The sequence below is a fragment of the Saccopteryx leptura genome, chromosome 5 (genome assembly GCF_036850995.1).
Source record: "Saccopteryx leptura isolate mSacLep1 chromosome 5, mSacLep1_pri_phased_curated, whole genome shotgun sequence".
Taxonomy (NCBI): Eukaryota; Metazoa; Chordata; class Mammalia; order Chiroptera; family Emballonuridae; genus Saccopteryx; species Saccopteryx leptura.
The window spans coordinates 198,691,817-198,718,385 of record NC_089507.1 but is presented as its reverse complement, the minus strand read 5'-3'; the positions used below and the strand labels follow the sequence as shown (position 1 = coordinate 198,718,385).

At 46.9% G+C, this 26,569-nt stretch overlaps 1 protein-coding gene across 7 annotated transcripts in view; it reads right to left on the bottom strand.

Annotated features, from left to right (window-relative positions):
• BCAS1 (brain enriched myelin associated protein 1) overlaps window positions 1-23,250 on the bottom strand; it is a 74,287-nt gene extending 51,037 nt beyond the window's left edge. The window contains exons 1-4 of one of the 7 annotated variants that reach the window (XM_066387454.1): window positions 22,979-23,247; window positions 19,764-19,867; window positions 12,856-12,932; window positions 10,602-10,680 (exon numbers count right to left, since the gene is read on the bottom strand). In XM_066387454.1, the coding sequence (XP_066243551.1) occupies window positions 10,602-10,680; window positions 12,856-12,927 (151 nt within the window). In that variant the 5' untranslated portion in view covers window positions 12,928-12,932; window positions 19,764-19,867; window positions 22,979-23,247. Of the gene's footprint in view, window positions 1-10,601; window positions 10,681-12,855; window positions 12,936-19,763; window positions 19,868-22,978 lie in introns of all 7 variants that reach the window. The other 6 variants (XM_066387457.1, XM_066387456.1, XM_066387453.1 and 3 more) reach the window with 6 other exon arrangements.
• Between the last annotated feature and the right edge of the window lie 3,319 nt (window positions 23,251-26,569).

Sequence of the window (26,569 nt, the reverse complement as noted above, 5' to 3'; positions counted from 1 at the left end):
AGATGTCAGTGTAATCTAGAGATTACAGCAGATGCAAACCATAGCCCTTGATATCAGAGAATGGGTGCAGTGTTTTTGATAACTTGTGAGACTAAGAGCTTCTTAGATGGAACATTCTATGACACTGAAGCTCTACCTCACCCAAACATGGGTGAGTGCATACCGACATCCATCACTCCAAACTTCTATTTCCCTTGCTAAAACATTCACCTCCCCAGTGGGCACAGGACCTAAGCAAGACTAACAGAAAGAAATTCTCTTTGCTGAACCTAGTAGAACAGAGTTTTGCTCTTTGTGTTTGTGTTGCCATATCTGGAGCTGGTAGCCTTGGCCATCACATGTGGGAACGCAGCAGAGTTGAAAGCAGAGCCATAAGATCCAGGGAACAGATGTCCAATGACTTGGACACTGGATCTAGCTGTGCCTGAAGCTGGCCTTTATTTACCATTATAGGGCCGACAATCTCCTGCTCCATCCTACTTATCCCAATTTACATTAAGTACATACTCAGTGACTTGGAGAGAATATCAGGGACTTGGTCAATATACTTATTCCACTAGTCAATCAGTAGCAATCGATCCTCTCCTTGTTCAAGTTTACCGAGGAGGCATTTAGTATGAAAGGGAGGGGGAAAAAAGAAATGGGAGGAAGTGAGTTATAAGGAGCTGGATAGAAGTAAAAAACACCCACTGACACTTTGTCTTTTCAATAAAAGTGAAGGAAACTAATCTACTGGGAAAAAGAGTCATTTGAGATCTTAGATAAACATTAACAACCAGTATGTTTTAAAACATTAACTTAAACACACACACACACACACACACACACACACACACACACACACATCCAATCTGTATGAGTGAGCAGGAAGAAAACCCATTGGAATTGCAGGTTTTATCCTCTTGCAAAGATGGGGCCAGTTTACATGCCTTCCTTATGTTATTCTGGGAAGAATAAAATGTCCCTTCTGGATGACTGGAGCTAAGCTTTCAGTTCCTGCGAAAAAGCTTGGGAAAAGCCCATCGTGAATCTGGTTTCAATAAAAAGTTTTCTCATAAAGCAGGCAAACAGATGACATACCAAAGAGTTTTACTTTCCATGAAAAAAAAAAAAATGTGTAAGAGTTTCAGGAAGATAAAAAGGAATCAAGTAAATGCGAATGGCAGTTCGCAAGTAGTTAGGAGGGTGGAACACTTTGATCCCTTGAGTGCAGGAGAGGTATTTTGTATTGTGTGTGGTTTTCTTTCTTAAGAAAGTCATTTTATCTAGACGGGCGACTGAGAACTTATTTCCCGCTGCAGCCCAGTGTAATTGTTCAAGAACTTAGGCTGCAGATCAGAAGGACCTGGGTTTAACTCTTTACTCCTCATTGATTAAATATGTGACCTGGTCAGGCGACTTTATTATCCTTCTTCCTCAGTTTGATTATAAAACGAACAAGAAAATAACAGTGCCTTCTGCCAAGAGTGACCATGAGGATTAAATGACATATATCCTGTGTAAGGTGCTTAACACAGCAGCTGGTATGTGGTGGCTATTCAGTAAACATCAATTGTTTTGTAATATTTATATGTTATTACTGCAATTACTAGTTTATATTCCTAAACATCAGTCATAAAACAAGGATTTATCCCAATGGTTTAACTTACAAAGTTGAGTGTTCTGGAAAGACTTTTAAAAGTAGAAATAATATGAATTAATTTATCCTCAGAAATCTATGAATCTGAGCCAGAGAAGTTTCAGGCATATCATTTTCAAGGACCAAGTATTCTTAGTCAAAGCAAGCGGCTTCATCAAAGTTCTGATTATATATTTTAAAAAATACACACTCAATTTGTGTTATAATATTCAGAACTTCGGAGGAAAGATTATCTTCTGTTTTAGTTCATGTGTCAAAGCTAAAATTCTCACTTGGCACAACTTTAAAAATAATGCCTTGTGGTCATGGGGGCTTCCCATGTGCCAAAACAAACATTATGGTAAGTGCTGTATGTAGGCCAGAGGCATTTTATTTAGGTATGGCGACGCTACAAGCTAAGCACTATTATCATTCCCATTTTATAGGTGGGGAAACTGAGGTTCTGAGTAGACAAGTCCCTTTTCCAGTGCCATCCAGCTTATAAGTGGTGGAATCAGGATTTGAACTCATGTTTGCCTGATCCCAAAACTCAAACCCCTAACATGTTGTAGGAGAAGTGAGAAGTGAGAACAGAAGAGAGGGAGAGAGGAAAGATGAATGAAGTAGACACAGTTTGGTTCACTGAATTTAATCAAAAAAACAATGCACAAGAGGGAAAAAAAAAACCCTGTATTTTTTAGATCTGGAAAACATAAATGATTTTTTTTGTTGTTTTAAATACAAATGTAATCATACCTTTTATCTGCATAAAACTATCCAAAGAGACTCACCACAGTGAAATTAAGTTCAAAGTCTGCCATGGGCCATGGCTCATCCTGTGTTCTTCCTCCCACCTGGCCACAGAACAACCTACCTGAAGCTCTCTGGCCTGGTTGTTCTTTACACCTGGTAATGCTTCCCCCAAGATATCCACATGACACTTCATTCAGTCTCAGGTGAGACCTCCTTGAGGAGGCCTAATCCTAACCTGACCCTAAACTTAACACTAACCCCTAACCCTTACCCTAACCCTAACCCTAACCCTAACCCTAACCCTAACCCTAACCCTAATCCTAACCTGACCCTAAACTTAACACTAACCCCTAAACCTAACCTTAACCCTGAAACTGAAATCAAACAATAACCTGAAACCTAATCCTGTCGCTAACCCTAATCCTAACCCTAACCCAAACTTAACCTTAACCCTAACCTTAACCAAACCCTAACCCTAACCCTGTTCCAACTCTAACCCTAACCCAAACTTAACCTTAACCTTAACCTTAACCAAACCCTAAATTTAACCCCAACCCTAACCCTAACCCGAAACTTAAACCTGACCCAACCCAACCCTAACCATAAACCTAACCCTAACACTAACCCTAACCCAAAGCTAACTTTAACCCTAACCCTAAATCTAAGCATAACCCTAAACCAACCTTAACACTAACAGTAACCCTAACCCCAACCCTAAACCTAACACTAATCTAATCCTAACACTAAACTTACCCCTAACCCCTAACTTTAACACTAACACAGGCCCCTACTCCTACCCCTAACCCTAACCCTACCCCTAACCCTAACCCAACCCTAATGCTAACCCTAAACCTAACCCCTAACCTTAACCCTAATTCCAAACCCTGACCCTAACCCTAACCCACCCTCTGAAGGAACCCACCACTCCCCCCTTCACTCTTTGGGTCTGCAGAGCATGACCCAAACTAACGACACATTAATCCATGGTTTACTTGTTTCCTCCCCACAGGAAAGGAAGCCCCAAGTGGACAGAGACTTGGTGTGTTTGAATTTCAGCAGCTCCGCCAGGCCCCCAGCAGAGATTGGCACGTCCAATAGGATTAAGCCAGGAACCTCGGCGGGCAAGCATTCAGCGACCAGGACTGCACCAGCGGCCGGAATGGCCACACTTGTTCTAAGAGTGGTGGCAGAGATGGAGTTCTAGCCTTCTGAGAATTCCTTGTCCAAATCCGCCCAGTTCATAAGGTTAAAGAGGGAGGCAGACGCTATCATCGTCATTTTTTTCACAAATGAAATGGCCTCTTAGGGAAATTATTCCCCACTCCAATCTTCCTTCCTCAGCAATATCCTGATCCTCCAGGATGAAGGATAAAGTGGAATCTAGTGCACACTAATTGCAAGGAGAAATCGCAAATCTTGCAAAAGACACAGGGGGTTGTACAGTCCTGTAAAGTGGCTGTTTGGATCGCGCCCATGGCTGTTGCTGGAACAGGAGCTGGCAGAGTTCAAACAGCTCACCAAAGAAGGGAAAATAGCTGCTGAGATCTTCAAAAGAGAATCGTATTTAAATATCAAAGGATGATGATAGGCCCTTGGGAAAAACTGATAAAGACCTCAAAATGTTTTTGCAAAAATGACCCTTTTGCGATCATAACCATGCGGTGGAAGTCAAATGACACTTCAAACCACTGTGGCTTTCTGTGTTATGCTAATGCTTTTGTTGAGTTAAAGGTCTGGACAGAAGGATTCACGTGGCAGATACTTATGGCTTGGAGGAAGATGTCAGGTTTGAAAAGTTCACTGAATGATCAGATTTCATGCTTTCCGGCTTGATATCAAAAAGCTACGATGTCTTTGCCCCAAAGTTCTAACATAAAGAATTAAAAAGGAATGGGCCTGGCCGGTTGACTCAGCGGTAGAGCGTCGGCCTGGCGTGCGGGGGACCCGGGTTCGATTCCCGGCCAGGGCACACAGGAGAAGCGCCCATTTGCTTCTCCACACACCCCCCCCCCCTTCCTCTCTGTCTCTCTCTTCCCCTCCTGCAGCCAAGGCTCCATTGGAGCAAAGATGGCCCGGGCGCTGGGGATGGCTCCTTGGCCTCTGCCCCAGGCGCTAGAGTGGCTCTGGTCTCGGCAGAGCGACGCCCCGGAGGGGCAGAGCATCGCTCCCTGGTGGGCAGAGCATCGCCCCTGGTGGGCGTGCCGGGTGGATCCCGGTTGGGCGCATGCGGGAGTCTGTCTGACTGTCTCTCCCCGTTTCCAGCTTCAGAAAAAAATACAAAAAAAAAAAAAAAAAAAGGAATGGGTTTGGGGGGGGCGTATAGGGAAGACTTCTCAACTATGAGCTTGATACAAAGTGTCTAAACATTTAGTGAGGAAAGCGCTGGGCTCCAATGAGGTGCGAGCAGGACAGCTCCTTCCTGGTCTCACAGAGTGTGCTGGTGACGCTCTTAATCTCCCCTCTCCTCTTATTCACATATTTCCTATCGTTGGTATGCCTATGGATATCTCGAACAAAGGTAATTCAAATGCAAAATGAGCCTTTGCTCCTACACAAACAGATATTGTCACTCATCTTAGTTAGATGTTTGTGGGTTTTTTTTTCTCATTTTAGTAATATATACATTGAACATGTGCTTACTACCCCAAAATGATTTATCTTTCATTCCTTCTCTTTCCCTGTCTCTACCCTCCACCTTCATTGTAATATAACTAATATCATCAGTTGGAAGGTCTCTACCCTCCACCTTCATTGTAATATAACTAATCTCATCGACCCAGCGCGGCATTCCAGATGCACGTGCACAGGTTGTATGCATCCTTGTTGGTTTTTAGAAACATTGGATCATATTAGATGTGGTTTTTGATTGCTTTTATGTGTCACTGTTATGGGTTGAATGTTTGTGTTGCCTCAGAATTCACTTGTTGAAATCTTACCCCCCCACCCCATGATGGTATCAGGAGGCGGGGCTTTTGGCAGGTGCTTAGGTCACGAGGGTGGAGCCTTCATGAATGGGATTAGCGCTCTTATAAAAGAGACCCAGAGAGCTAGCTCACCCTTCCACCAGTTGAGGACATGGTGCAAGATGACTGTGAACTGGGAAGAAGGCCCTTGCTACACCAGATCTGCTGGCCCCTTGATCTTGGACATGCCAGCCTCCAGAACTGTGAGAAATAAATGGCTGTTGTTTGAGCCATCCATCTGCCCTATGGTATTTTAGTTATATCAGCCTGAATGAAATAAGACAATTATAGTTATCCCTCCTGGTCAATGCATTCAAGTCTAGCTTGTATTTTTAATTGCTGCATAGTGCTCCCTAGTATGGATATGCCAATGATATTTAAGCCATTGAGTAATCAATAAATATTCTGATAATTTCTATTTTTTTTTTTTTTTACATTTCCATTACAAACAATGCTGGATAAACTTTGATGTTCAAAAATCTTAAGTTGGTACTTTAGTTCTGTACAATAGAGGCACAGAGGTACAATTGCTGTGCAATTTTAAAAAACAGACACTGCTAGATCACTCCCCCTCCCCCCAAGGATCTAGAAATTCACATTTCCAGCAGCAGTGGGATGGGAGCCTCTCTCTCACCCCCAGAGATGGCAGAGACATGAAACGGCAAGAACACTGATCAGAGACACACTATTAAATACCTTTAAATGGCAAACAACTTACCAGAGAAGGCCATATATCATGCTCTGAGTGCCCTTAGCAGTTGGGACACGAAGGGTAAGCCTTAGAGATGGGAGTGAGGGTAGGTCAGATGCATGCCACATGAAACACTGTTAAGGAGTGATTATTATTAGTTGGGAACTCTGGGGCACTGAGAATAGCTAGCCAGAAAATAATATGAGGCAAGGGGCTCCGGGGAGGAAGATGGGGAGGAGGACGGGGAGGAAGACAGGGAGGAGGATGCGGAGGAGGACGGGGAGGAGGACAGGGCGGAGGATGCAGAGAAGGACAGGGATAAGGATGGGAAGGAGGATGAGGAGGAGGACAGGGAGGAGGATGGGGCAGAAGATGTAGAGAAGGACGGGGAGGAGGATGGAGAGAAGGACGGGAATAAGGATGCGGAAGAGGACGGGGAGGAGGACAGGGCGGAGGATGCAGAGAAGAATGGGGATAAGGATAGGAAGGAGGATGAGGAGGACAGGGAGGAGGATGGGGCAGAGGATGGAGAGAAGGACGGGGATAAGGATGGGGAGGAGGATGGGAGGAGGACAGGGTGGAGGATGCAGAGGAGGATGGGGATAAGAATGGGGAGGAGGATGGGGAGGAGGACAGGGAGGAGGATGCAGAGAAGGATGGGGAGGAGGATGGAGAGAAGGATGGGGATAAGGATGGGGAGGAGGATGGGGAGGAGGGTGGGGCAGAGGATGCAGAGAAGGATGGGGAGGAGGATGGAGAGAAGGATGGGGATAAGGATGGGGAGGAGGATGGGAGGAGGACAGGGTGGAAGATGCAGAGGAGGATGGGGATAAGGATGGGGAGGAGGGTGGGAGGAGGGTGGGGCAGAGGATGCAGAGGAGGACGGGGAGAAGGATGGGGAGGAGGTGGGGAGAAGGATAAGGAAGAGGCGGTCAGGAGGAGGATGGGGAAGAAGATGTGGAGGAGGAGAGGGAGGAGGACGGAGAGGAGGATGGAGAGGAGGATGCGAAGGAGGATGGGGATAAGGATGGGGAGGAGGGTGGGGAGAAGGATGAGGAAGAGGAGGTCAGGAGGAGGATGGGGAAGAGGATGAGGAGGAAGATGGGGTCAAGGATGAGCAGAGGATGGGGAGAAGCAGCCAAATCAAGAAGACATTACATTCCCCAGAGTAGATGCACAAATGGCCAATGAGCACATAGCAGGAGGCTCAACATCATCAGTCGTTAGGGAAGGCGATCAAACCCCAACACCATACCACTCCATGTCCACCAGCAAGGCCACAAACAGGCAGACAATAACCAGTGTTGGCGAGGAAGTGGAGAAATGGGAACCCTCAGATGTTGCCGGTGGGAATGCAAAATGGTGCAGTTACTTTGGAAAGCAGTCTAGCAGTTCCCCCAAAACATAAACATGGGCTTACTCCATGATCCAGTCATTCCATTCCTGGATACAGAGCCAAGAGATTGAAAACATATGTCCATGAAAAGACCTGTACCTAAATGTTTAAGCTGTGTTATTTATAATAGCCCCAAATGGAAACAATCCAAATGCTCATCAACAGATGACTGGATAAACAAAATGTGGTCTATCCATACAAAGGAATATTATTTAGCCATAAAAAAGAAGTATCGACTCATGCCACAACATGATGAACCTTAAAAACACGATGCTCAAAGAATCCAGGTACAACAGGTCACATATTGTATGTTGTTTATACAAGATGTCCAACATTGGCAAGTCCGCGGAGACAGAAAGCAGATTAGAGGTGGAATCAGGAGTGACCGCTCAAGGGACTTCCTTTGGAGGAGCTGAATGTGTCCTGGAATTAGATACGGGAATTGTTGCCTTACCTCATGACTACGCTAACCAGCATGAACGGCACACGTTATAAGGATGACATTTTTGGTATATAAATTATGTCTCAATTTTGAAAAAGAAGAGATACGAACAAAAGTCAGGGGTGGAGGGACAGTGAGCACTAGACATGAACAGCTCGTGGGAAAAGCAACAAGGATGGCTTTCAAGCAGATGAAAACATGACCAACCTCATAAACAGTAAAATACCAGCAAAATCACTAGATGTCACTCTCCACCTGTCAGATTGGTAAATGGAGCGATTTGGTGACTTAGTGGGGAGAGGGTGTGAAAAACAGCACATATATCTTCAGTGGGAGCCTTATTTGATGTATGTAGGGAGGATGATTTTTTTTTTTTGAAATTAAATTGAGTGGGGTGACATTGATCAATAAGAGTACCTAGATTTCAGGTACACATTTTTATAGCATTTTTGAACTGTTGATTGTATTGTGTACCCATCACCCAAACGGAGAATAAGCTAGAGATAAAGGTCAATATTTAAGAATTCACAAACTCTGTGAGCTCTAATTTCTGCTTCTAGAGTGTCACCCTCTACATATGGTCACACAGAGGCACAGTTCTCGCAGGACTGCTGTTACTGTGGCAAAAGTCTGGGAACAAACAACCTAACCTCTTATCAACAGGGACTTGGTTAAGTGAGCGATCACTTGTCCACACCGCAAAATATTCCACAGACATCAACACTCTCTGAGACATTCCAGGCAGTGATAAAAAAGCTCCGTCTAACTGTATGCACAGAGTATCCCATGCGTTATTAAAAAGTACCGAGTGCCAGAGGAGAGGATCTGAAAGCGCCTGATACTTGGAATCCCTGTGGCCACAAGGCATTGTAAAGGCATGCTCCTCCCTAAAGAGGGGAATTTGGGGATGCAGTGGGGGAGCAGTCAGAGCCAGGGTGGGTCAGTTCCCTGCCACTCATTATGGATGCATGGGCACTAAAGTCTCACCCCACCCCACGTCACTTAAAAATGTACACATAATGAAAAGAAAAAAATTGAAGAAAAGAAGTGGTCTAGAAACGAGAAGTAGGATTTAAGGGACATTTGACCTAGTTCCTGATTTGCCTGGAGCTGCCCCCTCCCCCCCCCCCCCCGTGGTGACAGGCTCTGTAACTAACGAGCCTGCAGCTCCTGGTGGCGGGGGCTCAGGGTGGTCCAGTGAGCCCAGCATCCTGGAGTGAGCGCACCACCTCCCGGGCGTCTTTGCATCCCAGAGCCCAACCCTCTGCTCAGAGAACTCAAAAATTTGAATTTTTTTAAGTCACCAGGAGTCCATGTACCTCTCAGAGGTCATTTTAAAAAGAACTCATGAATCAGCCCCAGGGCCTGTTTATTTGTTTAAGTCAGAGAAGAAAACAGATCTGGAGAGGGGACGAGCCACTGGTGACCTCCCACCCACGTGGTAACCTCCCTGTGGGAAAACACACGGGAACAGTGGGCAGGATGCCTGGTGAACCCAGAAGCCAAGCGAGTGGACTTAGAGTTGGCAATAGGACTTAAGTGTTGAATGCTTCAAGCTGTGATAACCTAGCGGTGGTGAGGATAAGGCAAAGAAAGCGACCTTTGGGAAGAGACGGGAAGTAGGGAGAAAACTTGTCAATAACTGAGGTTGCCTTTGTGAGATCTGCTCATGGGGCTGGCTTGGTGTTGGCCCATGGAATGTTCAGATTTTTCTTTTTAATTGGAAATTTCATTTGAAACTTAAAAACTGGGCTTTCATTGAAATATCTTATCTGCTGAAGGATTCCCCCAGGGCAGCCAGACCTGGAGCTGAGTGAATCTTCATAGACAGGGAGCGTTTCCAAGTCTCTCTATGTCGCCCAGAGCCTCCAGCCGGGTCTCAGATGCCGGAGTTCATGGGAGTCTCCCGGAGGACTTGGGAGAACAGATGTGAGGTCACCACCCCCAGCATTTCTGATTCAGGAGGTCTGGCTGGGGCCCCAGAACCTGTAGACTCAGTAGTTCCCAGTGATGGGATGCCACTGATCCAGGGCGCCTCTGAGAGTCACAGATACACATCACAGATTTTGCAGCCACAAACGGAGCCTGGCCCCACTTATGTGTAAGCACAGAGCAGAGATTTTAGTCCGTCTGATTCCGAATGCCAAACTCTGAGTGCTCTTACTCAATCGCTTCCGTCGTGTCTGCTGTGACCCTGTGGCCCCGTCCAGCTGTCTCATGCATCAGGAGAGATGAGAGCTCTTAAGAGCTGAACTGTGGCCCCGCAGAAGATGAAGTCCTAACCCCCAGTGCCTGTGGCCTCATTTGCAGATGACCAAGTAAAGATGAGGTCAATTAGGGTGAGCCTCAATCCAGTGTTACCGTGCCCTGTTCAAAGGGGAAATTTGGACGCGGAGACAAAGAAGGAAGATGCTATAGGGACAGAGAAGTCCATCTAGAAGCCCAGGAATGCCTAAGGCTACCAGAAGCAGGAACAAAAACAGAGAACAGATCCCCCCTCATCGACCTCAGAAGGCACCAACCCTCCTGACACTTTGACTCAGACTTCCGGCCTCCAGCATGGTGAGAGAATAGATTTCTGTTGCTTGCGCCACCCAGTTTGTGACACTTTAGGGAAGCCCAGGAAACCGACACAAGTGTTTTCAAGGTGAACCCGTGGCTTCGATCCTTCCATTTCATTTCACTGTAAACAGGACCAACAGTCCTGTCCCCAAGAGGAACATCCATGTGACACTAACCTTCGTCGTAGAGTTGAACGCTGTGGGTTGACACCATCACTGCCCTCCCGTTTTGAGCACAGTCACACTTAGGGGCCTCCTGGAACACAACACGTGACCATGTTAGTCAAGTCTCCTGGGAAAATCAGAAGGAACTCAAGGTCACGAGGATGCATCCCCAAATTAAACTTAGGTGCAAGGCTGTGCTTCCGGAAGTTCCCCAGCATTCCCTCAGAGACACTTAGTCCCACACTAAAGACTGGCTCCTGGGATCACAGGAACACTCCCAGGTGCATGTCTCATCTCGGGAGCCCCACAGATGCGGGTAGGATGAACCCCGCACGGGCGGTGAGATGCCCAGGTTAACCGGGGTGCTTGTCTGATCAGCGGGGAACAGACATGTAGCACGCTGACTCTGAAGCCTGTGGGTTAACCTGCGCACACAGGCACGGGCCCTAGCCTGGCCCTTAGTCCACAAACCTGTCAAACACAGGAAGTTCCCTGTGGCTGTTTCCTGCCCCACACCCTCCTCCTCCCTCTCATGGTGCAGCCTCTTTCCAGTGTCAGGCTGCTACCCTGGTTTCCTTCTCCTCTGTTATTTGTTGCAGATATTTAAAAAAGAACAAAAAAGATCTTGTATTTGTATGTGTGGAAGTCACGAAAAAAGAGAAAAGTCACGAAAGCTAAACATCAAACCCATGGAACCATTTGGCCCTGAAGTTATGATTGGCCCTCCTGGGCCAATACTTGGTGTATCAAGTTGATTTTATTTGTCTCACAGAATTTTAAAAAGAATTTTGGAACCATTTGCCAATATTTAAAGATCAGGAGATGTCATCAACACTATTTCCCAACCTCTAATGAAAATAAGAGTTTGGGGACCTGTTGAATGTATATGTTGGCGAGAACCAGCAGCTTTTGAATGGGCCCCGCCACACTGCTTTGCCCATTTTTGTGACTGCCTCGTCCCTGGAGGTCAGAGGTCCCAGCCCTGTAATTTCTTGGAATCCTGTGGGGAGCTTAAGAAACTACGGATGCTCGGGCCCACACCCAGAGGTTGTGTTTTAACTAGTCTTGGGAGCTAGCCATCGGGAGTTTCAGAAGTGCCCCAGGTAATTCTAGTATGGGTTTGACACCTGCTTTGAGTTTTCAGCTTATTTCTTCAAATCCAGCCTTCCATTTTCAGCAGGAATGCCTCCTGTGATACGATCAATATTAGTTCACAGGTGTTATCTTCCTCCTATAGGGATTCCATGTTTAACTGGATTTCAAGCCTTAAACTGAATTGATCTCCAAAACAGGGATGGTGGAGATTTAGGCTTTCTGCTACAAGGTCATAGACCTAAGGAGAAGCATTTGGCTGTCTCTGACCTCAGCCTTCCAGAGTAGTCTTTTCAAAGATGAATTCTTAAACTAGCCGTCCACCCCCCTGGCTGCACATGCAGCAGGTAAGGTGCTCTGAATATTTGGAAACCTGCCCTTATTCCCACACACATTCTGATATAACTGATCTAGGGTGCTACTCTGGCTCCCACATGATTCTAGCATGCAACCAAGGCTGTGAACTACTAATCCAAAGCTGGGTTTCTCGTCCTTGGTACACTGATATCTGGGGCCAGATCATTCTCTGCTGTGGGGCTGTTCTGTGCATTGTAGGATGTTTAGCAACATGCCTGGTTTCTATCCACTACCAGGCGTCCCCAAACTACGGCCCATGGGCCGCATGCGGCCCCCTGAAGCCATTTATCTGGCCCCCACCGCACTTCCGGAAGGGGCACCTCTTTCATTGGTGGTCAGTGAGAGGAGCACTGTATGTGGCGGCCCTCCAATGGTCTGAGGGACAGTGAACTGGCCCCCTGTGTAAAAAGTTTGGGGACCCCTGCGACTAGACCAATGGCACTGAGTTGTGACAGCCAGAAATGTCTCCAGACATTGCTAAGTGTTCCCTAGTGGGGACAGGCCAAATCACCAACAGTTGAGAACCACTGGTCCAAACCCACCTGGGAATAGGTATCAAATCACCTTGGAGGTCCTTAAAGATACAGGGTCCCTAGGCTCTGAGCCCTGTAATTTCTGACTCAGTGAGTCTTGGTTGGGACCCTACAGCCTGCATTTTTGCCAGGCTCTGAGATGGGCTCTATAGGTCTGAGCACAACAGAAAAAAACATGGGAGGAGTGGGTCTACATGATGAACACTGAGACTGTCATTCATTCGGCTGTTGTCCACAACTCCGCCCAGTACCACTGTATGAGGCAGTGACTGCAACCACGCTACCTTGTAAGTGTCTGTTTCTGAATCGTTCTCTTGGTCTTCAACCCTTTGTGGAGTGCTCATTTGGTTACCCATTGTTCCTGCAATAAAGAGGGAAGAGAGAGAAATTAAAATTCAAGACAAACAAAAATCTACTAACTCCTGCCCGTGAAACTAAGGTGCAGACCCAACAAGTTACTGTGATATATTTTCACAATGGCTTATTCTTATTTTGGGGAGAAATTTTAGACCATTATTCAACAAAGCTGAAGTCAAACACAGCCTCAATTTTCAATTGCATTTCACTTCTGGGGTAAATATTTTTCATCATGAAAAGTGTACTTACTCAGTGTAGGTAATCCTTTTTTCCCTCTCAGCTTGTCACAGTTTTAATATCGAGGAGATTTGAGGATGAAGATAATCAAAATAATACTTACAATTTTAGTATTCTCTGTCCTCAAACTAAATTAGGTCCCCTGTTGAACCTGCCACAGCACCGGAATTTTTTTTCTCACAGCACTCAGCACAACTTGTAATTATATATTTATTTGGCCATATTTTCACTCATTCATTGATTTAACCAATATACACTGAGCACCAACTCTACACTTATGCTATACCAGGCACTAGGGTTACAACTGTCAATTAAAGAGACAAGGCCCCTTGACCTCCCAGAGTGGTAGTCTGGGGTGGGAGGTGGGGTAGACAAAATAAACAAACAGACAAGAAACTTACTAGGGCATTTCTGATGATGAGACACTGTGGTGCAGTGGTTATGAGCACAGAGCCTGGAGCAAGACAACCTGGGCTTGAACCCTCTCTCTGCCCCTCATTGCTGTGTGTCCTTGGATGAGTGAATTAGCCTCTCTGTGCCTCACAGGAATCCTACACACTCAATGAATTAATGCTTGCAAAGTGGGTAGAATAATGTCTAGTTCTGTAATAAGCAATAGATATGTGTTTGTCAAACAAAAGAGATAGGGTGAAATGCCATGAATAAAAGTGAATTGGTAACATAACAAGAGGGACCATCGTAAAGGACAAGAGGCAGAGGGTGGTTCTGGAATAAAAAAACAATTGACCCAGACTTGGAGGGCAAAATAGAACATTTAACTTCTGTCCCTCTTCACCAAAACATCGTTAGTCCCATCCTCCTGGTGCTTGTCTGTCTTAACCATCTTTGTGTTGTATCTCCTGTTCTCAGCGCTGTATTTGCATTGATCAGATGCTAACTATTACTTATTGGTTAAACGGAGGGACTCATCATTGGTAACTACTCCTCAGCTGGCATGCACAGGTGGGCTAGGCAAGCCCACATCACCATAAGCCTCTGAGAGCCTTGTTATAATCGTAGTGATCACAGTCAACAATTAGCACGCTCTCACTCCAAGCTCTATTTTCCAAGTGCATTTCCCATATTCGCTCATTTGGCTCTGCAACACCTGTGAGATGGGCGTCATCATCATCTCATTCCAGACGTGAGGAAGCCAAGTCACAGGAGGTTCCATTCCTTTCCAAAGGTCAGCCAGTTGCTGACGGCAGAGGGGAGAATCAGACACAGGCTGCCGTGCTCCTAACCGCTGGGGCGCTCCACATATTATCACCTCCCCTGGGAGAGGAGGGAACCGAGTCTCCCAGACTCACCCAGGACACAAATCCAACAAATGGCCGAGTGAGGATCTGACTCACAGTCTGTCTGGTTCCAGAACTGGGGCTCTTCTAGCTATTCCAAGACCTTACTACCTAAACATGCCTATTTCACATATGCCAACGATTCCAGTGCAGCCCCACATCCATACACCTGGCCACTGGCTCATCTGCTTGGGTGGCTTTCAGAATAAAAGCCAGGACTTTTGATTTCTGGCTGAGAGCAGCCAGTGCATCTCCAAGGGTTCCCATGGGCCTCTTGCCTGTGTCGTGAGTTTTCATGCCCTGGTAATTGACATACTGAGTAATAAAAAATTATGGGGGCTGGAAAGGGTCATAGATCTCCTCACTTGTTCTCTTGGAGAATTTGGTAGATAACAGAATCTGGGTATTTTACATGTTGTCTAATCACACCATGTAATAAAGCTTAGCTGTGTGGAAACATACAGGACAAAAGTTATTTTGTAGTATTTTCTATTTGTCAAATCCATGATGTGTATACTCACAATAGACCATCACTTCATCTACAAGTGGGACATTATGAATATACTATTGAATCCTCAAGACCAGGTTTAGCAAATGACAGGTGTGGGTCAAAGTTTAACCTGTGGCCTGTTTTGGTACTACCAGTGAGCTAAGCATGGCCTTTCATTTATTAGTCGTTGAAAAAAAGTTAGGGGGATCATTGATTGTGACCCATCATAATCATATAAAATTCAAAGGCTGGTTTTATTGGAAGAAGTCATACCCATTTCTTTATGTATTGTCGACGTCTGACTGCTGGCATGCTGCTAGGGCAGAGACCATATAGCGTGCAAAGTCTAAGATATTTACACTCTGTCCCTTTCCAGAGTTTATCAATCCCTGCTCAAGATCATGCTGGGGAATATATACCCATTTTGCAAATGAGGGGACTGAGGCAGCTGAGCAATTATATGTTGTCCATAGTAAGACTGACAAAGATTTGAATTTACTGTGTATAAAAATAATGACAACTCAAACAACCATATTATAAAAGAGTAACAACAACATTTGGTGAGTGCTTACCATGTGCTAAGAAACCGAGTTTTACTTGAAGTAAACTAATTCACTCTTCACAGCAAATCAATAAGGCAATGACATCATCATTCCAATGGGAAAACTGAGGCTCAGAGGTTAAATGTCTTGACCAAGGCCGCATGCATGAATAGACATACACTGAACTACGTCTCCGTCTAAATCTAGCTTTTTACACAATTTAAAAAAATTATTTACCAGTGGGTTTACAAACTTTTAAAGCCCTTTTCTATTGAAATTCTGTCCATGTTGGAGACCACTTTCAAAAAAAAAAATGTTTGAGGTTATAAAAGATCTTCGGGGAAAAGAAATCTTTGGGCTGGGAGAAGTGTGACATGTGCAGGCAGGAGAGAAACTTGGTCACCCACAGAGCTGGGGTCACACGGTCCTGTCATTGCACATTTTAAGTAGCTTCTCTGGACTTCAGGGCCAAGTGGCCTGAAAGAAGGAAAAGCCATTTGAACATCTTTGGGAGTGACAACCTGGATTCGGATAATAATTGCTGTCTGCCAGTAGTGACAATGTGCTGTGACATCGCTCCTGCCCTTCAATTTTTGTGAAGAGCAGATTTAGGGACAAAAACAAAAGGTTACTGCCACCTACTGTCCAATGTCAGTTTCAGCATAAATGAATATCTTCAGCCTACAGGGTGAGGTCAGAATGAATGTCTGGGGAGGGCAAAGGAAATGCTTTGCAATTAAACCTTCATGGTAGAAATGGCAGTTAACCCTTTGAGTACTGGGGTTTTTTTCATGCTTGCTGACCCCCCCCCCCCCCGTATGAGTTGTTGTTGTTGTTTTCAAAAACTGAAATTAGTTCCAGTTGTAGTTTTATTAACTTAAAATCATGTTTGTTTGATAACCAATTTATGGAAAAAAGAACATACATTTACCTTTTTTTAATGTTGCCTTACACATTTTTAAAGTAAAAATGTTTGTACGATTGTACTCTGGATGGTCAGGAGGCACGAGGACGTACATGAACGTTCGTACTACTCAAAGGGTTAAAAGTGTAGCAGTTAAGGCCCTGGCTAGGTTGCTCAATGGACAGAGCATGGTCCCACCACACTGAGGTCGCGGGTTCGATACCTGGTCGGGGCACCCACGAGAAGCAATCAATATGTGCACAACTATGTGGAACAAGTTGATGCTTCTTTCTCTTTTTCCCTTCTCCTTCCCTTCTCACCCCTTTTCTTCCCTCCCTCCTTCCTTCTCTCTCAAATCAATGGGGGAAAAAAAGTTTAGCAATTAAAAAGTTGGCAATGGAATGGCAAGTTTTTAATACCCCACGAATAGTACAACGAATAAGACAATAATGACAAGCACAGCTGACAGGTAGGAAGAGCCTGCTGTGTGTTGGCCCAGTGCTGAATGCTCAGGGCGGAGAGCACTTAGGGTGAGAATGTGGGCTCTGGAGATGAACCCCGAGTTCAGAATCCCTGCTCAGCTGAATTCTGAGTCCAGGACCCTGGGCAGGTTACTGAGTCTCGCTGGGCCTCGGTGTTCTAATCTGTAATATGGGCATAATCACAGCACCAACTTTAAGAGACTGTTGTGAGAATTAAACAAATCAATATGTGCAAGGTGCCCTGGTCAGGGCCTGGCGCACGAGAAGCACCATGTAGGTGTTAGCCATGCTTAGGATTATCATCATTATTATTGCTGATATTTTCATTCAGTGTCCCCTGAAGTTGCTGCTGGTGAGAATCAACTGAGGAACCAGCCAGCACTTCTGAGTCTCACCGGAAAGTCAGGCTAGGACCCTGGAGCTGCAGTTCTAGCAAATACGCAGGTGGGTCTCACGCTCAGACACGTGCGGAGAACCCGGTGATGGTGACCATCTGTCCAGTCAGTGAGGGTGTCCTGGGAGGCGGGACTTTCATGTCAAAACTAGGGAAGTCCTGCGTGAACCTGGATGGGCTGACCACCCTGTTAGCTGTGCAAGGACTCTGTGAGGTTAAGGACTCCTTTTATCCCCAGTTAACAGATGGCAAAACTGAGGCTCAAGGCGGTTCAGACAAACAATTCCTGTGAAGTTTTCTCCAGTCTCCAACAAATGAGAAAAATAAATCAGAGCGAGGGTTTTCATTCAGAAAAACCTATTCATTCCAAAGAGCTAGCTTTTTATCTTGAAAAGGACAAAGTTTGAAGGTGATGTCAAAATGCCCTTTCTTTCCTAAGCCGAGGGTGGCAGGTGCTTTGATGACCGTATCTGACATGAAACACAAGCTGCCATATGGCAGAGGGTTTTGTTTTTGAAATGGGACTTATGTCGGAAGGCCTAGCATTATGAGAATGTGGGATAAATCTTCCTCTGGGTAGGAGCCATTCAGGTGAGAAAGTCCCTTTATTTCTTCTCCACTTCCCAGCTGTGTCCTTGAGGCCAGTCCTCCAACTGGGCTGCACTTTAGAATCCCGGGTGGAGATTCCCTGTGCTCGGGCCCCAGCCTGCCCGATTCCATCAGTATATTTTCTTTTTTTAGAAAAAGTTTTTTAAAAGATTCCCCCCCCCCCATTGATTGAGAGAGAGAAAGGGGGGAGAGAGAAGTATCAACTTATTGTTCCACTTAGTTGTTCCACTTAGCTGAATACTCATTGATTGCTTCTCATTCGTTCCATCTCCCTGACCAGGGATGGAACCTGTGACCTTGGTATGCTGGGTCAATGCTCTGTTCATGGAGCCACCTGGCCAGGACTCTTTCTGTATATTTTCCAGCTCTCTAGTGAGTTCCATGATAGGCAGGGCTGAGAGCCACTGTTTTGAATATTTCAGGGTGAACAAGTGTCCCCCTGGGGACCTTGTGGGCACTGCCTTCCCTGACAGATCGAGGCCCGGGATTCCCAGGACCCATCGCCGCCAGCCTGGACATCCGAGAATGTTCCCACCCCTTTCCAGCTCTCCTTCACGGGCCCTCTGCCTTGTCAGCTTTCCTAAGCACGAGGGTGCAGGTCACACTTGCTCCTGGGCAGCCTCACCTTTCCACTCGGCTGTGAGAAGTGAGGTGCGCATGTCCCGGGGGAGGATGGCTGTGAGAAGTGAGGTGCGCATGTCCCGGGGGAGGATGGCTGTGAGAAGTGAGGTGCGCATGTCCCGGGGGAGGATGGCTGTGAGAAGTGAGGTGCGCATGTCCCGGGGGAGGATGGCTGTGAGAAGTGAGGTGCGCATGTCCCGGGGGAGGATGGCGAAAGGGCTGCCTGAGTCGGGAGCACTCCCCCTCCCCTCCTTGTCTGGGCGCCCTCTCCTCCTCGGAGAATGAAAGCTATGGAGTGAGACCAGCCTCCGTCAATCTCACAATGATGAGGCTTTGAGCCAGGCGCTGAGCCTTCTGGACGCACTTTCTTGTGGGAATGGCTGTAGTCACGATGAGGGCCGTACTGAACACTGTTGAGTGTTTTCTGTGTGCTATGCACTTCTGACTTGTGTGCATTGATTTCCCAATAGCCCTCTGGGTTAAATGCTATTATTTGCTGAATTTTCTGGTGAGAAACTGAGGCACAGAGAGGTTGTGGCGCTAACCCAGCAGGCCTTATACATCACAGTGTTGCGGGGACAGTTAAAGGAGGTGGGCACGTGTCTGGCATGTATGAGCCCCTGGCAAGTGGCCGTGAGATATAGACAAGGCATATCTCTGTGTATATTATTATATTAAAAAGCTCTCTTTGGAGCTATGCTGCTCTCCATTTACGAATCACAATAATTTAAGCAGTATTTCTCAAAATGGGGACACTCCCCCCCCCGGGAACATTTTTGATTGTCATGACTCAGAGTGGGGGGTGGCTACAGGCACCGAGTGCGTAGAGAACAGAGTTGCTGCAGAACATCCCATAATGCTCAGGGCGGCCCCACAGCAGAGAATGATCTGGCCCCAGATGTCCCCAGTGCAGAGATTGAGGGACTTAGTGATTGTTCTCCTCACATGACAGCTCAGTATCCCCTACAGGCCTATGTTTCTGGAGAGCTGGTTAGAGAACCAGTCCACGGTGGTGAAACAGCAAACGCTCACGCCTGGGTTCAGACCCTGCCTCGCACCGGCGGTGGGCAGAAGCCTCCCCTCCCGGTCTATATATAGGATGAGGGGTAGACAAGGGACCATCGCAGATCTAACCTCATCCGTCACCTGTGAGGATGACCAAGGTGAGCCCACGTGGCGTGCGGCCCATTGGCTTTTCCACACCAATGATTCGTGTTCATGTTGCCTCATTTTAGATCCAGGTTAAAAATAAGCCTACCTTCTAGGAACCGATCAAACACCAGCCCCGGTCCCAGCCGCCCCGGAGAAAGAGCAGTCTGCAGCTCTGGCAATAAAATGACTGTCAAATGGCAAGGGGAGGTCCTGGATGGGTGGAATGGTGATAGAATTAGTCACCGAGTAAACAGAAACACCTTTGATCAATGTAATGGTATGTAGGCAAACTGTGAGCCCTCCTCACCACCCAGTTGAAGACAATGCCAACATGGTCAGGCTGGCACACCCAGCAAAACAAGCCCTCTGCCCCCCTACTCCAAAGGCAAAGTCAATGGGAGTAAAGAGAACAGACTTGCTCGTCCTGCATCTCCCTGTGTTCCCCAGCACGTGGTAGACACTGTGAGGACTGCCAGGTGCAGTGGTGCCAGCTGCCTCCTCCACAAGGGGGCGCATGAGGACTCTCCTCCATGCCTGTGTGCTACCCCAGCCCTCTGTCCTGTCCTGATAAGGAACTGCCAGGGCCCAGGGCAAGGGGTGCCGTCATCAGCTCCATCTGGGTGTTTTCAGAATGCTCGGTATTTGATATCACTGTTGGAACACTTGATTATGTTTGTATAAATGGTTGATGTTCCCAGAAGGCTTTGAGCTCACTATCTGATTCTCAGCGTTGCTGCAAACATCGTCAAGCTAATGATAGTGGGGTACATTAACTGAAGGCTTACTACTTACTACGAGCCAGGCAGGACCAGGATTAGAGGGAGGCAAGAGAGGCCCCCAGGAGCAAAGTGCAAACAGGCACTGTCTCAAGTTGAGCAGGCAGAGAACTGGCACTGGCCAGCAAGTGCCTCCCTACATTCTGCCCCCCAAGGTGCCTGACTTGCTTCACTCTAGTCCCTGTCCCAGGGCCGGGCATTTTACTTCCGACGTCTGCATTTTCCTACTGCAGCTCCTCAGTCCCCCATTACACAGATGAAGAAACTGAGGCTGTGATGCAACCCCTTGAGCCCTAGAATGTAAACTGTGAGGCAGGACCTTGCTTGTCCTGCCTGCACATGGTGAGCCCTCAGTTCACATTAATGTGATTAAATGAAATAACTGTCCCCAGATCAGAAAGCCTGGAGGAGGCAGAGTGAGGGTTGAACCTGTTTCTACTTGATTCAGGAGGTCAAATCCTTAGCCTTTCCCAGCCCACCTCTGGGCAGAGGCGAGAGAAACTGCTGACATGGTGACAGTCAACAGTTTCACACTGGAGCAGGACAGATGAGCCTGCGTGGGCTGCGGTTCCTGGGCCTCCCACGGCCTTCCCATCATCTCCCCATGCATGGAGATGTTAGCAACCAGCCTCCATGGTTGCTCTTCTGGGCCCGTTGCTCTCCCAAAGTGCATGCCGTTTTCCTAAAAAGATCACCCTTCCCAAGTTTCAGAACTGTTCGGAAAAAGAATCTTCCATGATTTGGGACATTGGCCTGTTGCCCCCTTTTTCTCAAATTGAAAACTACCTTAGGTCCTGGCCGGTTTGCTCAGTGGTAGAGCATTGGCCTGGCATGTGGATGTCCTGGGTTTGATTCCTAGTCAGGGCACACAGGAGAAGTGACCATCTGCTTCTTTACTCCTCCCCCTCCCCTTTCTCTCTCTCTCTCTTCTCCTCCCACAGCCATGGCTTGATTGGTTTGAGGGAGTTGGCCCTGGGCACTGAGGACAGCTCCATGAAGCCTCTGCCTCAGGCACTAAAAATAGTTCAGTTGCGAGCATTGGCCCCAGTCCGGGGTTGCCAGGTGGATCCCCATGGGGGCGCATGTGGGAGTCTGTCTCTCACCCCTTCTCACTTGGAAAAAAACCCAGAAAACTACCTTAGCATGCCCCCACTTTTGGCTTTTATTTATTGAGAGAGTGAGCAGGACATAGACACCCCAGGCCTAAAGCCAGGGCTATCACAGCAGGGCATGGATGAGGGTTGGGTGAGTGAGGCATTGACCCCTGCTATGAAATTAAAGGAGGAGCCAGAAAACTCAGCCATGAAGACAAGGAATACATGTTGACTTGAGGTGGTGAACACACAATAAAATATACAGATGATGGACTAAAGAATTGTTCACTTGAAACCTATATAATTTTATTAACCAATGTTACCTCAATAAAAAATAAAATTAAAATTAAAAGCAAATGATGAATATACTTTGACACAACCTTAAAAAAACCCAGAATGAATGCTGTTACTGATCCTGCCTTTAATTAACATGTTATTTTGTTCATCATCCATCTCTTGGCATTATTTAAAAAAATTTTTAAATACTGCCTTAAATATAATTTATTTTTGTGACTGAGGTTTTTTTTTGTTTGTTTGTTTTTTTGGCATCTCTTAAATTCTGCACCCGAGTTGAGTGCCTTACTCATGTCACTCAAGTCTTGGCCTTTAATTAAACCCCAGTTCTCGACCTCCTCTCTGTGAGACCCAGAAGGTGTCCCTCCAACCTGCCCCCAGCCTCATGTTCCTAATTGTAAAATGGAAATGACAATAACAGCTAACACTGATTACGTGCATAGGCGTTCATGGGCATTGGTCCTTTCGGCCCTTGCGGACTTCACTGTGAATGCTACACTATTATTATACCCATTTTACAGATTAGGAACCTGAAGCCCCAGGGCACCCACCCTATAATCACCATGACTCTTCGAGGCAGAAAACGAAGTTGCAGAGGGCAATGGCGATGCAAGTTTCTGGAGCTGTGCAGCTGGGATCTGACTCTGGCGCTCCCTAAGATGGTAGTCCTGAGTGTTAACTAAGATGATTTGTAGAAAGGGACAGATTCACAAAAGGCATTCAAGGCTTTCTTTTCCTCGTCTTCTCCACGTCTCAGACACTGCCCCGAGGTGCCCTCGAAGTTAGCTTTACCATGGGCGTTCTTGTTCTGACAGTAGCTTCTAAATTGCATACCTGACCCTTCATCTGCTGATTTCCCCCCAAGTTTACATTTCAAGTGACCTTCAGTGGCTCCATGCGAATAGGAGCTATTTCTGTTGCTTTGTACCTGGCACCAACCCACATTATCCTTTCATCCTATAAAATCATTTCAGGTAAGGCTATCTTTGGGTCCATCTCACAGATGGTAAAACTAAGGCTCACAGATGCCCAAGGCCACACAGTGAATCAATGGCAGGCGGGGGTCAAACAACCCTCTCTGACTCCCTGCTTCTACACATCACTGCCTGCCCCAAACAACAAGCCCTCTCATGCTGAAAGGATCTGGAAGAGGTTACCTGTTGAGTCCCTGGTGGGAGTGTCTTCAGTCCCCTGGTGTCACTTGGAGCTGCTCGTGTGCAGGATGCCTTGTCTCCTGCTGTTCCAGCCCAGTAGCAGCTGTCAACTGAGCCCGGCTCTCTGCCCTTTGCTTCCTCACCCGGAGCCTGCTGGCTGAATACACAGGGCAGGGCCAACGCGGGGCTAGGTGGGGCTGTCCTGTCCCCTGACTGCCCTATGGAAGCAGCTTCTCTTCCTGGCTGTCCTCGTCTCTCCAATAAAAACCAACCAGCTGATTTCTTGCACTAATGCCTCCCTGGCACTCCAAGCATCCTGTCTGGTGCCCCTCACCCACCGCAGCCGCTCAGGTTGACCTGGGTAGCTAATTCCCTTCCCCAGTAACTGTGAGTCATGGTCACAACAGGGAAAACCCGTTCTGTAAGGTTTTTTGCAGTTCTGTCTGCCTTTTACCTTCATTTATTCCAGAACACCGCCTCTACCACCACCTAACCAAACAACCCAATTGGAAGGAAATAGCATCTCACCCGCTGCGCTGCCCCCACTCATGTAAACATCATTCACAAAGGGCTTTGGGCACTGGCAAGCAGGTAACCTAACTGTGGCTCGTTGCTCTGGAGACAGAGCATGGCATTGGAAGAGGCATTCTTTCCCTCTGCAGGCCAGAAATTCAGGACGGGCTGTTTAATTCATTTAATTCCATCAAGGGTATTTGCTAAAGTGTCTCCCAAGGACATATGCAATGCCATCTGAGAGCACAAATTAACAATAGCAAAAGGAGATAGGAAAACAAGAGTGGGTACATCAATGGGACCGGCATCAGTGAAAATGTGCTTGTTGATTTACGAAGTTGTTGTGAAGCTATGGCATTGAGCTTCCTACCAGCCACTGCAAAAAGGGAAACACGGAAAATCATACTCTTCCGTGTTCTTGAGAAAACATTTAGGAGAAATGCAAACTAGTAATTATTGTGGTTTTATTCATTAATATGCTCATGCAAGCATCCATCATGAATACCTGTCGAGTACCAGGCTATGAACAGACCCCAATTTAGAGAGGTGAGGAACAGAGGCCCTGTCTCTACCCTCCCGACCCTCTCTGGGTTCATTGTAATTGAACACAGACCTACAAATAAACTCAGAACCACAAAACGTAATCCTCCTTACGAAACAAAAGCCAAGGCTGCTAAGAGAGAGAGAGAAACGGAAAGACAGAGAAGTCCCCTTTCAGAAAGCAACACCACTGAAGGGACAAAAATAGTATTTAAATCAACACTGAATTCACAATTGGATGTGCCACAATTAGGGCTGTAAACTCGATTCCAGCCCGGTGCTGTATCCTTAAGTCTGGAATGCAATCGACACAATTACTAAGTAACAGTCATGCACGCAGACTGCGCCAACATGAGCACAGAGGCAGTCTGGCCCGTAGGGTCAGGAGCTTGGGCTCTGGCCCTGGGCTCAGGCTGTGACTCTAACCGACCAGCAGTGCGACTGAGAGCCAGGTGCTTTGCCTCCCTAAGTCTCCATCGCCCCCCGGGCTGTGAGCATCTTTGTGTTGATTTTGTGCTTGTTTGTGTATCCCTGGCTCCAAGCACGCTGCAGACCAAGGTGCAGAGCGGGGGCTCGGACTACTGCTTCCGACCGGACTGGCTCACTCTGAATTATTTGTGACAACGACTGCCATGTGGACCGTGTTTTTACTTTTTGCAAGGCACTTTGCATCAGTCCCTCTCAGTTACGTCCATGTGGTAATTAGGATTTTTGCACCCATTTTATAGAAGAAGAATATACAGGTTTGGGGATCTGAGTGACTTAGGTCAGTAAGAAGCATCACTCAGGTGGTGCACCTGGCAGGGGGTCTGGCATATTGTAGACTCTCATCAAGTGTTAACTTGGTAGTAGTGGCAGAGAGGCAGGGCCGGCAACATAGTTGACAGGACCTAGTGCAGAAATAAATAAGCAAAAATAAAAAGCAGAGCCTCTTGTATAAGCAGGTGAAGAAGGCACTAAAATGTGTATACAGTGCTTCCTTTCTTCCATGGTATCTCTCTACTTGCCATGCCTTTTCCTTGCTATTCAAAGTCATTCTAAGTGAGGAAAAATTAACACGTTCAGTTATTAGCACGGATTCTATCACTCACGGTGGGCTGCGCAATGCCGTTTGAAACGCCACAAGCTCGTGTGCCGACCCCTGCGATCACTTACGCAGTTCGCGCCTGTTCTCTCTAAGGCACAGGGAGCGCCACACAAACCAATTCCGTGGTCTTTGTTCCGCCTCTTCACGCTTTCTGCCAACACTGTCTACCGCCAGTTCTCTGGTGAGTAAGGGGGCGGGGGTCAAAGGAAAAGAAACTATGGATCCCCACGTCTTTCTCTCTCTGTGTCACGGTTCTCAGCGCAGGGGGAGTAACATGCGTGGGGGGGGGGGGGGGATAGGAGAAGGATCTTCGGTTGCCTGTTTCTTAGAAGGCTCTGCCTTCTTTCTGCATTTGAGATGGTTTCTGATTTGGATGGAAAGTGTGGCTTCTCAGCTCTGTCAGGGCCCCTGCGGACTCAGTTGTACCCATAACACAATTATGTCAATTTGAGGCTCGCTGAAAGGATGGGTCCCCCAGGCTCTTCTGCCCATGGGGCACCAGGAATGCCACATGTGAACAGGGCACAACAGACAGTGGACATGCATACTGCATGTATCTCCTCTACCCACGTGCCTCATTGTCTGTGGATTCAACGCCCTTTACCTAATTCACCATCTCCCCCCACCCCCTTGTGTAACCGCCCATTAATCTTTTAAATGTCTCCATAGTGTTGTCTTTTCCAGAAGATAATGTAGTCGGGATCATACAGCATGTTGCCCTTTCAGATCCGCTTCCTTCACTTAGTCATATGTGTTCAAGGTTTCTCCACGTCTTTTCATGGCCTGACAGCTCATTTATTTTTAGCATTAACCTATATTCCATTGTCTAGATGTACCAGTTGAGTTATCCATTCATCTACTGAAGAATGTCTTGGTTCCTTTTAAGTTTCAGCAACTATGAACAAAGCTGCTATAGACATCCATGTACAGGTGTTTCTGTGGAGATAAGCTTTCAACTCCTTTGGGTCAGTGTCAAGGGGGGCATGATTGCTGGATCATATGTTAAGAGTGTGTTCAGTTTTATGAGAAACCACCAAACTGTCTTCCAAGGTGGCCACATCATCGTGCATTCCCACCAGCAGGGGGCGAGATTTCCTATTGCTCCATGTCCCCGTCAGCATTTGGTGTTGTCAGGGTTTTGCATTTGGGCATTGTACGTAATAGGGTTTCCCATCAGATTTTACTTCCACACAAGTTCAAAGATAATATTGTTAAGAATCTCGACCACAGAACATTAAGCCGAGCTCACAGCCCTGGCTGGAGTCACCAGCAGTTTGAAGCATAAACTTCATGGGGAAAGAACTGACTCCCCAATGCCCACCCAGCTGCCCCCTGAGAAGAGACCGCCCCCCACTGTGCCTCCTTTAGGTGGTGCTCGGCATCACATCTCCTGACTTGGTTTGCCTCTTAATCTTCCAGCTTTACCGTCTCCACCCCTCTTCAAATATTGACGA